The sequence below is a fragment of the Emydura macquarii genome, unplaced genomic scaffold, assembly GCF_026122565.2.
Source record: "Emydura macquarii macquarii isolate MOO-44397 ecotype Brisbane River unplaced genomic scaffold, CSIRO-AGI_Emac_v2 contig_1253, whole genome shotgun sequence".
Classification (NCBI taxonomy): domain Eukaryota; kingdom Metazoa; phylum Chordata; order Testudines; family Chelidae; genus Emydura; species Emydura macquarii.
The window spans coordinates 78959180-78972813 of NW_027131390.1; the positions used below are offsets into that span (position 1 = coordinate 78959180).

The 13634-nt window shown below is 37.8% G+C and overlaps 1 protein-coding gene across 1 annotated transcript in view; it reads left to right on the plus strand.

The window, feature by feature from the left end:
- Nucleotides 1-10334, plus strand: part of LOC137153695 (sodium channel protein type 2 subunit alpha-like) — a 109189-nt gene extending 98855 nt beyond the window's left edge. Inside the window, exons 23-27 of the mRNA XM_067549344.1 lie at nucleotides 1490-1543; nucleotides 2788-2925; nucleotides 5354-5458; nucleotides 7501-7771; nucleotides 9074-10334. Coding sequence (XP_067405445.1) covers nucleotides 1490-1543; nucleotides 2788-2925; nucleotides 5354-5458; nucleotides 7501-7771; nucleotides 9074-10233 — 1728 coding nt within the window. The 3' untranslated portion in view covers nucleotides 10234-10334. The remainder of the gene's footprint in view (nucleotides 1-1489; nucleotides 1544-2787; nucleotides 2926-5353; nucleotides 5459-7500; nucleotides 7772-9073) is intronic.
- Nucleotides 10335-13634: the final 3300 nt, after the last annotated feature.

Below are 13634 nucleotides of genomic sequence, written 5' to 3' on the forward strand. Positions count from 1 at the left end.
ACAATTGTACCTCCTGGGGTGGGAGGGAGAATTAGTCCAGGCTGGCACAAGGAAGAGGGCTCTGTGGCTTCTTTAAGGGTCTTCTTCCCTCCCTGTCCCACTCCCCACTTTTCGTGGGAGTTCAGTTCCTCGTGGGTTTTGGAGGGGGAAAACGGAGTGGGGAAGAGGGCAGGCATCCTAACTGATTGGCTGGTTTGAGGAGTGCAGCAGAACCCACTAGCACCTATGCACCCAAGGAGAAGGCACATATGCCCTTTCTCCTGACCAGGGCGCCATTATGTGCCCAAAACAACAGCAACCAACCTCCCATCCCTGGGATTGCAGTAGGATCAGGTTTTCTGAGTCAGCTTTGGGCATTGTTCTAGTCGCCTAGTTGGGACTGGGAATTTTCCCCTCACTGCCAGATTGGCTGGGACAGCGTGGGTTTTTTAGCCTTCCGCACAGTTCAGGGACCTGTTGGTTATGTTAGGAGATACAGTTCAAGTTATCATAATTTAGCAGTTGTCCAGTGCAGATACTCATTCAATGAGGTGGAGGGTCCAGTTCCCTGGTAGACCGAAATTGGAAGTGGAGTTAGGGGAATGTCTCACCTAAAGAAGTTACTAGGGAATGGGGTTGGGGCTCCTAATGTTTGATTCAACAAGTAGACAACCCCGGTTTCTATAGCCACTGAATCCTTATATAAAGAGAGGGTGGTAGGATTCCAGCAACAGGAAGGATCCAGTTCTGGAGGCCTGATGGCAACCCTCCACCCTATGAACAAATTATGGAAGGAAGGATGACCTGCCTGGACAAATTATTGCCAGATAGTTTCCAGATGAGTTCAGTTAATAAAGTTGTGGCCTAGTTAAACCACATCCTTTGTGCCTTATCTTTCTGCATGGCTGAGACAAATTGGTTGCCACTAAAATCTGTACAATTGCCATTTACAAATATTTAATTCAGAGAAAACCAAATTAACATAATTTAGGCAAAAGCAATAATTCTCAAAATATTTTAATGACGACAAATGTACTAAATACTGATAATCTTCTTACTGGATTAATATTTATAACATGACTCTATACATATATTAAATGAATAGTGAAGTATTAGAAATCACATTTTATGGTACTCAATGGTTATACTCATTCTATCCAATACTGTTACTTAAAATGGGCAATAATTATTCCATACAAAAAACTTCCAATGATATCACTGAGGCTTCTTAGCAAAGATCAAGGACCACATATGGTGCATGGTAAAGGGATGAAGTAATGACATACATATGATTGGGACATTTTTAGAATATCTGATAACTATTTATGAAAACAGGTAGGAGACTAATACTAAATAGATATATTGTATTATAGGAGGGTTTTTAATTGTGGCATGAACAGTGCTAGCATAAATTTGTTTTTTTTAAAAAGGTTATTAAGTAATGTGCTCTAGTCATTTTGTAGGGCCTAGATTTTTACAGGTAAAATAACCACCTGTGTTCTATTTACAGGCTACATTTAAAGGATGGATGGATATTATGTATGCCGCTGTTGATTCACGAGATGTAAGTTTTAAGGCCATTTATATTGGTTGAATATAGACTGACATTCTGCATATGTAATGAAATTTAAACAGCTATATTGCTTTGTATTTAAATATTAAATTAAATTAAAATATTCAACAGTAACAACATGGATTCACAGATTTTAAGTTCAAAGTTGTAATCAACTAACGAGATTTCCTACATAACATAGGCCATAGAATTTTACATGGTAATTCCTGCAGTGGAGTGAATTAATTTTCCTTATTTCTGGTAAGCCCAATAATTTGTAATTGAACTAGTCTATTTTTTAGAAAAACATTCAGTCTCAATTTAAAGACCTCAAATGGTGATGAATTAATGACTTCTTTGGTAATCATCTGTGTGAATTGTTAAAAAAAAGTGATATTCAGGAAATGCATACATTTAATATAGAGGAACATGCAACCTTGTTTCAAAATCGATAATTAGAGGGTCAGACTTCATTGCTCATGTAGGCTGAGCACTGTACGTTACCCAACTTTTTCAGTGCAAATCACTTTTCAGGATTGAGGAGCATGTAAGAAGGTATCCGAGGGGAGGAGACAGCATCTTAGCTTGGTTACTCTCAGAAACTGAGAATGTAACTGTGGAAGCTGAGGCTGGAACAGTTGTGACTAATCAATTCCTTATTAGAAAGTAATGGGCAAAGCCTATCCCAGCTAATAGAGTTGACATAACAAGGGACAGTTGTCAAGTGCCAACTGAAAGCACTTATCCCACTTGGTTGATAAAGAAACTGGGATGAGAGAGGAAAGGTTCCAAGGAGATTTGGATAGGAGTAAACAGATTGGGATGGTGATGTAAAAATGTCCTGATGGAAGAACATTATGCAAATATATAAATGTTTAAACTTGAGTTGTTATGCTGGAAGTTGTTAATGGTTGCCATCAATCACAGACATAGTGAAAGCTGATGTGTGTGCTAGTCCTTGCTTCCTCCTCCCCACATACCAGTGTTCCCCATTCTTACCCTATGCTGGGAATTGTGTGTCCCCATTTCCTTCTCCCCACAAACAAAGACAGAGACAGAGAGAAAGTCCATCAACTTGAGTGCAGAGCTTCACTTTGCTTGGCAAATTAAATATACTGCTAAGATAAAGTAGTTAAATATACTAAGTGGTATCTCTATTTATCTCCTCTTGCCACAAGTTGTTGCTTTATGAATTAAATGAAATGTTTGACTCTCAGCGTTCATGCAGATAATATATTATGTATAATGTTTTATAGCTACTAGATCAGCCTAAGTATGAGGACAACCTGTACATGTATCTTTACTTTGTCATCTTTATCATCTTTGGATCATTCTTCACACTAAACCTTTTCATTGGTGTCATCATAGATAACTTCAATCAACAAAAAAAGAAGATAAGTATTTCAAATACTTAATTACTGGTTTAAAAGTGAACAAAATATAATAAAAACCATGAACCCCGCCCTCCCCCCCAAGGCTCTTTCCTTTCTAGACATTCCTTACAGTGAACGAATGACTTATTCTGTGTAAAGATGATGGACACACAAATTATTTCAAGTATCTAAATAAATTCACATTCTGCCTGATCCTGTTTTTACTATGTAAAAACCTGCTGCCATGGATATGACTACAACATCATAATTTCAGTATTTTGACTTCACTGCAAGAAGATAAGAGAACACAGGCAACAATAAGCCCTTGTTTAACACAAATATGTTCACAGTAATTTGCAAATAGTGCAAGAAGACTTACAATAAATAAGCAAAAGAGGAATGTATATGTTATTCTGATTAGGTGGAAAGTTATGCTCTTGGAAAAAGTCCCTCTTTAAAATTAATCAGATGTGCTTACTACTTAAATACTTATCATTCAATGAAGTACTGCCATAAGAAGTGGGAGGGACTAACTACCCCGAGTACAATCCCATTCACTGCCGTATGCACATTCTCGGCACTTGCCCCACTGCTCACACTGCTGCAGCTAGTTCTATCAGAGCTAGCGTGGGTATGTCTCTTCAGGCTGGATATTACACCTTCCAGCTTCGATGGTAACACACGCTGGGTGTATATAACATAAATAAAATAGAAAAAACAAGAAAGCAACTACAAATCCTGTTCTACAAACCTTAATAAGAGGTCCCATCAATCCCAACAGGACTACTCACATGAGTAAAGCTTATTAAGGATTTGTTGGAATGAGCCATATGATTCTGACCTGTTCAATTACAGGTGATGGGAGGATCCTGTAAACCACATTTAATCCCCCTTTAATTTATAGTTAATTGAAAAGGTTAGAAAAGATAAGAAAACAATGGGAACATTTTTCTTCTCTGAATCTGTTGAACTTTCAAGGAATTTTAAAATAATTTAATTAAAAATAATTGGAGGCCCTAGGATCCTTAGCATCTTAATTCTTCAAGTGTCTGGTGGAACATACAGCCTGAGTATCATCTTAAATGACTGTATTTGGTGTGAAAATCCTTTGGTTTCAGTTGAGGCCACTCTAATCAATTAATGAGATAAAACCTTTACATTCTACTCCCAGCTGAGTCTAAGGCAAAACTCAGGTGTGAATTATAAAAACATTCCTTTAAAGAACATCTTTAAACACTCAGCATCTCTCTTCAGAACAACTGCAGGCCAACTTGCAGCTTCTTCAAATGCTTCAATGGGCAAATGCCATGACTTGAGGCTTAAGCCTTCAGCTTAGTAGACACTGACAGCCAAACTTTAACATTGAACTTCCATTTAACTGTGTCCATAATCAACTAACACAAATACTGGAATGCTGAAACCACCCACAAATCAAGTAGTCAGACATTTGACTGGTAGCATTTGATCTGCAAAATGGAGGCTAATACGAAGAAAAATAACAGGCCCTGAAAATCTTAGGCTTTATCTACAGAAGGCTGGCAGAAGCCCCTTGTACAGATGCACTTAAACCAGCAAAACTGCACTTTTACTGGAGTAGCTTGTTTCATTCCGGTGCACTACTTTTGCTATACCAGTATAAAGCGCAGCTTTTACTGGTATGGGTGCATTACATTAGAAGCACTTTCCTGGTACAGAATACGGTATTCTTATACCTGTGAAGTGCTCCTAGTGTAGACAAAGCTTAAGAATGGGGGGGAGGAAGGGGCGGGGCTCCAGTTTGTTTGGTTTTTTAATTCATGTCTTCCTATGACAGAATCCTCTATATTCCCCTCTCAGTATCTCCCCATTTTGCTTTTTTCTTAAACTAACTGTATAGACAATGATCTCAATGGTGGCCTGCATCCAAACTGTGCTTGAAACAGTTTAAGAATGAGGCAAAGGATGGTTCAAAGGTGGTTTTGTGCCAACAATAAGCCCCCAATCCTGCAGCAAGCCAGGAACAGGCTTGGCACAAATTAGAAAAGCCTCAGAGATGCTCTAATTTATACCTGGCTCGCTGTGAGCCGAAGAGTCATTCCAGCAGTCAGAGACTCGGAGGGCACAGAAATGCCCTAGCCATGCCCCTTTCCTCCAGACACATGCTCAGTGTCGGACTGGGAACAGGTCAGAGCAGAAACTGCTATGCGGGTCTTATGTTACTTGGGGAAGGGAGAAGTGATTTTGCAAACATTAGAGAAATCTTCCAAATGCCAGTGGAAGTGATCATCGGGATATACTTTGTGTTGACAGAGCTGTTCAATAAACTCGTATGATACCTGAAAATTGCCCCTTTAGTATATGAATCAAATCTAAACTCAAATGTCCATCACTAAATTATATAGTGACATACGATAGTGAGAGGTTATGTCTGTAAACATCGTTGTAACCAGCTTTGATTTTATTTCCTTACTTTGGAGGTCAAGACATATTTATGACAGAAGAACAGAAGAAATATTACAATGCAATGAAAAAATTGGGGTCCAAGAAACCACAAAAACCAATACCAAGGCCAGCGGTAGGAGTCACTTTATTTTCATGCCTTCTGCATTAAATACCCATTTTAAGACATGGTTTTAGGCTGTATAGCCCCTCCCACAAGTTGTGGTTCAAGCCTCCTCCCTGATGCTTGCCACTTGGGAGTGGCTTCTTCCCTCTCCTCACATAGGTTGGGTCCTGAGTTCTTTTTCTGATATGTAATGCATCCACTCAAGGTGACTCCACCCTGTGCTTGAGACACAAGTGGTGCTGTCCCTTGGGAAAATGAATAATGCTACTAACATACAAGAAGTATAAAACACAATGCACAAGGAACAACTCAAAGCTCAGCAAAGGAATGACACACCCAAAATAACAATGTAACAAAGGGGACTTTACTGAGAACAGGAAAATAGGACCCGGGGAAGAAAAGATTAGGGTTAACTAGTCAGAACTAAACATTCATAATCAACTAATTCCCAACCTCCCAATGCTCACCAATCTTCCCATTCCCCCCAGCTCCCTCCCTAGTAGTTCCCATGTAGATAGTATGCTGGGGAGAAGTCCAGAGATGAGTGCTGCAATGCTGTGAATGTTGGCCGTCTTAAACAAAAAAGGATCCCTTTACTTCACCCCTGGGTGGAGCAAAATCTTCTCCTGGCTGCTACCAGGCTCACTGGCTCCGATCACTCTGGGATCTTAGCCACTCTGGACACAGAATTTGAACTGCCTGATCTGTGCAACCTTCCCACAGTAGTTCAAAGTTTCCCTTTGCGGGGAGATGGAGTTAATCAGCCACTTTGTGAGCTCTTCTGCTTCTTGAGTCTTCAAGCTCCCAAGCTCAAAACTGAAACTAAAACTAGTCTGCTCTCTGGACATATTTCAGGAGCTGGCAAATTCCATGTAGGGGTTACAGCTGTAAGTACAGTATATACTTGATTTTTCCCTATTATTTTCATTAAAGAGGGAGAATTTTCTCCTTGCCCCCATTTTTTTTTTTTGTGAGTTAGCTTATTTGAATAAGTAGGACTGTTCTCATATTTTCTTTAAAACCATATACATTGGTCATATGAGAAGGGGTATTCTCTAGGTACTTGTGCTAAATTTCACTACCTGACTTAAGCTGAGTCCCAGGGCCCCTGCAGTCAATCTGGGCTGCTTATTGGCTTTTGCTATCTTGGAGAGAGAGGGACTACTTCCCAACCTTGACTTCCTGCCCTTCCCACTTCAGAAGACCTTTGCAGGAAATGGAGATGCACTGGCCCTTTCTGGGGGTTCCCTAAAGACTTACAATCAGGGAGAGTGATAGGAGCAATTTGGTGTGCTATGAAGACAAAGACAGAGGAAAGCAGACCCTAATCACTCCCAACCTCAAAGACAACTAAGGAGGGCATGTCAGGGAAGAGGCGAGATTGTGTTCAAAGAGGTTCAGTTTCCACCTGTGTCTAAATTTTTATGTGAGCTACCTGACATCCTGCAGTATTGTTTGCTGAACTCTTCCACACAACCCCTATAACTTTTGGAAAATAGCAATACTTATTGCAGAAGCTATCCACTATCGCAAATTAAATAGTAGTCAAATTGGAAGGATGTACATAGTCATCAAACAGCCAACTAAATAACACACAACAGTGGGTGATAGAGTCAGTAAGTAAGGGATATAACCTTATCATCTAACTAGAGTCACTGACCACAATCAGTAAAGGGCAGTTACACAGAACATAGGCTGGGAAATAAAATTTCCTGTTCCTGGAGCACATAGCGGCAAAAAAGGGTTCCTGATGGCTTTTGATCAATCTTTTTTCCATACATAATTGTCACCACGACTGGTTTGAGATTCATCAGGCCCCTCCAGCCAATAGTGATTCCCTTCTTGCTCACCTCTGACAACTTGTTTTGCCACAATTCAGAATGGGGGGGAAGGATAAGTTACCCTCTGCGTTGTGAGGATCGATCAGTTTACCAACTCCTGTTCTACAAAGCTAATGCCTGCTAAGCTACAGGGAATTATTTCCCGATTTGCAATTTGTAAAGAAAGATGTATTTTCAAACTATAAATAGTATTTGTTTTTGTTTTTGCAGAACAAATTCCAAGGCATGGTCTTTGATTTCGTAACAAAACAAGTATTTGACATCAGCATCATGATTCTTATCTGCCTTAACATGGTCACAATGATGATAGAAACTGATGACCAGAGTGATGAGATGGAAACTATTTTACAACGGATAAACTTGGTGTTCATTGTCCTTTTCACTGGAGAATGTGTCTTGAAATTGATTTCTCTCCGTTATTACTACTTCACCATAGGTTGGAACATTTTTGATTTTGTGGTTGTCATTCTCTCCATTGTGGGTAAGAACCATTCACTTTCTTGAAGGGGATAAGTGAGCAGAAAGTGAACATTTTCTTTAATGATTTTGATACTTTATATGTGGCTCTCTCATTTGTTATGTGGCCTACAATTTGATTTGGATAGCTGTTCTTCAGATTTTCATTTTTAGAGCAAAATGTGAATAAATTGATAAATAAGAGCATTTTTAACAATCTGATGTAGTTTATTGTAATTTTAAATGTCAGAATCTGTAATTAGGGTTCTTTTCTCACATTAATATTGCATTACCATTTATAAATAAATACAAAAATATTCAGCTGCTTATACTAAAGTAACTACAAGTCCACATTCATTAGCAAAACTGAAAGTATGTGAATAGGAAGGGATTTTTTAATTATTATGTAGGCTAAATATTTAGAGTTCAGTCAGCTAAAAGGCAATGAATCTCCATGGTGCAATTTGCAAGAATTCAATACACTTCAAGGTGTCGTGGAATTTTTTTTTTTTTTTGCAGATTTTCTGATGGATCTCATACAGTGTGTCTTCATTTCAATTAAAAACCCAACTGCCCTGGGCTCGGAGGGTTCAGGAAAAGAGACTATTTAATTGTAGTGTAGACATTCGGCCTCGGGCTGCAGCAGGGTCCTAGAGCCCAGGCTCCAGCCTGAGCCAAAACACCTACACTGCAATTAAACAATCCCTTAGCCTGATTCCCATGAGCCCAAGTCAGTTGGCACAGGCCAGCTGTGGGTGTCTAACTGCAATGTAGATACATCCATTGGGGCTTTCTGGAGCACTCTGGAGAGCCTGAGGTACAAATTCCAACAACTTGCATGAACTCACCCCACTTTTCATCTGATTATACTGTTTGATATAAAAGGCTTGTAGCAGACTAAGTTGCAAGAACTAATGCACTCAGAGACACATTTCTGTTTCTAGGTTCCTTATGAATAGATGCAAAGTTTAGATAGGAACAAGCTACCTTTGCTATAAGCAACCCTCTTTTTCCTCACTCATTTCCCTTTTCCTCCAGTTTATCTTTACTTTAGTATAATCTCTAAAGAAGGAAGACACAGTGTCACCTATTGACAGCCTCCAATGTAACATTTTCACAATTAAATAAAACAGTCCATGAGACACTAATGCTATCTTCTGCCCCATGAAGATTGATATTAACTTTCAGCCTTTAAAATAAACAAGCACTTACTGTTCTGATAGTTTGAGATAGCAACACAAATATTTCCATAAATGAGGAGTTAAAATATTTTATTTGCTATTGTATTAATTATTTACTTTACCATATGAATTTTTTGTTTTTACAGGTATGTTTCTAGCTAAGGTGATTGAAAAATATTTTGTGTCCCCCACCTTGTTCAGAGTTATCCGACTTGCCAGAATAGGACGAATCCTCCGTCTCATTAAGGGAGCTAAAGGGATCCGCACTCTACTTTTTGCTTTGATGATGTCTCTTCCTGCTTTATTTAACATTGGTCTCCTACTTTTCCTGGTCATGTTTATCTATGCTATATTTGGAATGTCCAACTTTGCCTATGTTAAGAGGGAAGTTGGGATTGATGACATGTTCAACTTTGAAACTTTTGGCAACAGCATGATCTGCCTTTTTCAAATTACCACGTCAGCTGGTTGGGATGGTTTGTTAGCACCAATTCTTAACAGTGGAGAACCAGACTGTGACCCTCATAAAGATCACCCAGGAAGCTCTGTTAAAGGAGACTGTGGTAACCCTTCAGTTGGGATTTTCTTTTTTGTCAGTTATATTATCATATCATTTCTAGTTGTAGTAAACATGTATATTGCTGTTATTTTGGAGAACTTCAGTGTTGCTACGGAAGAAAGTGCCGAGCCCTTGAGCGAGGATGACTTTGAGATGTTTTATGAGGTTTGGGAAAAATTTGATCCAGATGCAACCCAGTTTATAGAATATAGTAAACTGTCTGATTTTGCAGCTTCATTGGATCCTCCTCTTCTTATAGCAAAACCAAACAAAGTTCAGCTTATTGCAATGGATCTGCCCATGGTAAGTGGAGACAGAATTCACTGCCTTGACATCTTGTTTGCTTTTACAAAGCGTGTTTTGGGGGAAAGTGGAGAGATGGATACACTTCGAATACAAATGGAAGATCGGTTTATGGCAGCCAATCCCTCTAAAGTCTCCTATGAACCAATTACAACCACATTAAAACGAAAACAAGAGGAGGTATCTGCTACTGTTATTCAGCGTGCTTATAAATGTTATCTTTTAAAGCAAAAAGTTAAAAAAGTTTCCTGTATGTATAACAAAGATAAAAGCAAAGGGGATGGCCTACCTCTCAAAGATATGATTATTGATAAACTCAATGAAAATTCCACTCCAGAAAAAACAGATGAGAGCTCCTCTACAACCTCTCCCCCTTCCTATGATAGTGTAACAAAGCCAGACAACGAGAAATATGAAAAAGATAAAGCAGAAAAAAGACTATAAAGGTAAAATTGTCAGAGAAAGTAAAAAGTAAAAAACTAAGAATTCTGTTTGTGACAAATAGTTCGCAGCCTTTGAAAGATGTATTTGTGTCAACAGGACTCCTGTAGGAGGATTATGCCAAACTGACATTTACACACACACACACACACACACACACACACACACACACACACACACACAAACCTTTATTTATATATACATACACACACACACACGATCAGTGGCTATAACAAGACAGTGACCACTCGTCATCAGTCTGTGACTCTGTAAAACAGGGTAACAACCTTGACAGGAGGTTACTGTTTTCACTACAGCTGACGCTGCTGAAGAAGAGACACAGTGGCTACAGTCTGTAGGGACCATGAAAGGTGTGCAAAGCTATAATTTTTGTATGTTTTAACATATTACAAAATACTTAGTAGAGTAACTGAATCCACTGTTTGTAATTGAACTGCCACATTTGCCATATTTTTACAAAATTGGTTGTGGTGAATTTATGTGTTTTTTTAATTCACAGGTTGTTTACTATTTTTGTAAATGGGTTTTATGTTAGGGAAGGGGTTTCGAGGACCAGGTACTCTGCTCTCTAATTCTTTTGATTTGCATGAAGGCATGCTGCACTTACAGATCACACATGGAAAAAAAATATGACATCACACAAAGCAACAGAGATTTAATTACTTCCATGTTTCAGGGTGGCTCTAAAATTTGAGATATTTTAACTATTTGTGTTGTCGCATCTAGACAAATCTTTATGTGCCTGCAAAGTCTCCAGTAATTTACAAGAATTTAGAAATGGATTATTTGTATGCAAGTCATTAAATATTAGCAAGTGCAAACTTCATCCCAATTTCCAGTCACAGTCTTTGTTTTTGTTAAATGTTCTGCAGAAAAAGATATTGTATGGAATCTGCCCTTGAAAAGTGACTTTATCAAAACAAATCACTTGTTTAGAAGTTCTACTTTATCCTGAGGTGTTGTTTGGTATCTTCTACTCTCAGAAAGGCTGACATCTAACAGGTCGATAAAACACCCTCTGTTATGTAAATACTTATTTTACACTGTTGTGCATATTTGAGCATACAAATAAGTGGCCATGCCACAGTATATTGCATCAAGTAAGTACCACAGTATATGTAGTTTGCAAACTTTCAACAGGTAATATGTTGTATACTGTACCATTATAGATAGTTTGGAGGGTTCCATTGATGTATGTTTAAGATTGCCTTGCTGCTGTATTTTGCTCCTTCCACTGTCCAGTCTTCACAATAGGAAGCCATATGTCAGTGGTAAAGTGAATTAAATCATTCAACCAGACCTCATTCCTTCATATCATTAAGCAATAGTTTGCAGTTATTTACCAGCTTCTTTAGTTTTGCGTTTTAAATTTTAAGTGGCTTCTATTTGGTGTAGAGCCAGACTGTATAGGGCATACTACAAACTGTTCAACCTGTTGAAAATGTGATAACATATATAAATAATGTAAAAATAAATCATATTACTTGGCAGTATTTTTGTACATAAGAAAATGGTCATCGGGTTCATATCACTGTTTCTTAAGTTACTTTCCACAGTCACTTGTTTATTTTCTATCCATGGTAATTTTCAGTGGAGAACTTCACAATGTAAGAAATAAAGAAAATAGTGAGTATTTGTAGGTTATTTTGTTTTAATATTATATTTGAAAACATTTCAGTGTGAAGTATTTTGTGTAAAACTGGAACCCAACTTTATTTACTTCCAAATAGTTATATCTGGTGAGTGGAAGAGGCAGGAGGGATGTTTGAATTTCTAGCACTGCTTGCATCAGAAATTTCAAGAGAATTTTATGGAGTTCATGGAATCCCTGCTATTTTCCAATGTTTGTTTACATAGACTATTCTTATTCTTTTTGATTCATGCTGTGCTAGAACTGTTCTAAATACAATATGGGATCCACAATATTTTCCTGGAATAAAATGGCATACTTGTATAATCAAGATCAGGACATTTTGTGTTTCATATACAAGTTAAAGGTAGACTCTTTTACTAAAGCTTTTGACTTGTAATGTGTTGGTGAACTGCATGCAGGAAATTGCTATTACCATAAAGAACGTAAACTACGTTATAATCAAGCCAAAAATAAAGATTTCATTTTTTATTATATTTACTTTGTTTGTCTCTGTGCTTTCATTGTTTAAAGAAAGAGAAGAGAGGGATTGCCATTGACAAGGAATGTTTTCTTGATGCTCAGATTTAAATGCCTCCATCTTCACACGTCGTAAAAATATTCTGCATAAGTAGTAAATCAAACAAATATATGTTTAAAAAAAGTTTAATGCAGAGTTGACCAGTAAATAAGTTATCCTGTACGGCTGCTACATTGCTGAAACTCTGTGGGCTTCCACTACTTGATAGCCAACAGATTTAATGGGGACAGCACAAGGCACCTCCTTCCCTCCACAGCCCTCTTCCTGCCTAATTTCAAGTACCCTACTCCAAAGTATGGAGGTGCTAGAATGGTTCAAAGAAACATTTTTTAAATTGGCCAAATTAATTATATTTTCCTTAACTTCATTCATGGAGATGGCTGGACTGCTTTTGCTGAAACTTTAAAAACAAAAAATAAAACCCCAAACTGAACATGATGAACAGACCCAGGTTAGAAAATTTTAAGTTAAACAATTACATGTGGCAAAGGTATAAGCACCTAAGAACAGAACTTTAAAATGGAAAGCACTACCCCAACCCTGACGACACCCCCTGCCACCAGCTCTGCCTAAAATATGCTTAATACCCCCTTAACATGGATGTGTTTACAACACCCTGGTTCTGGCATTATCTAATCAGTATAAAAATGTTTTGCATTTATCTAAACCTTATACGTTTATATGGCAGTGGTAGTATAGAGTAGTTGGTTCTCTCTGGCAGCTAGAATGAAGCATAACTCAAGAGTGAAAAAACAAATCCTGCAAGGTCATCCTTAATTTATTAAAATAAAAAGATACATTATTCTGCTTTATATCATATACAAGAAATCTCTACAAAGAAGTTATAATTACCATTATTTAAATTATATGACATTGAATTTTTTTTTATTTCTCACAAATAGGAATACAAAGAGTAGAGTTCGCTACCTGGTAATGAAGATCCTACATTCCAGATCAAGCATTCTTACCTACCCTTCAAAGTTTTTTTATTTCTGGATAATTCCCTCTTTTCCATTTACAGCCTTATTTTCACAGACCAAGTTTCCATGACAGCAAGATTAATGAACAGGCAAATCAAAGTGCAACTGGGAAATGATTTTAATGTTACTCAACAAAGCCTGTAGTACAATCTTTAGGGTGGATCATTCTAGATAAATCTATATCTCACTTTTGTCAATCATTAGTGGATAATTCTTATTTCCACACTCAGGC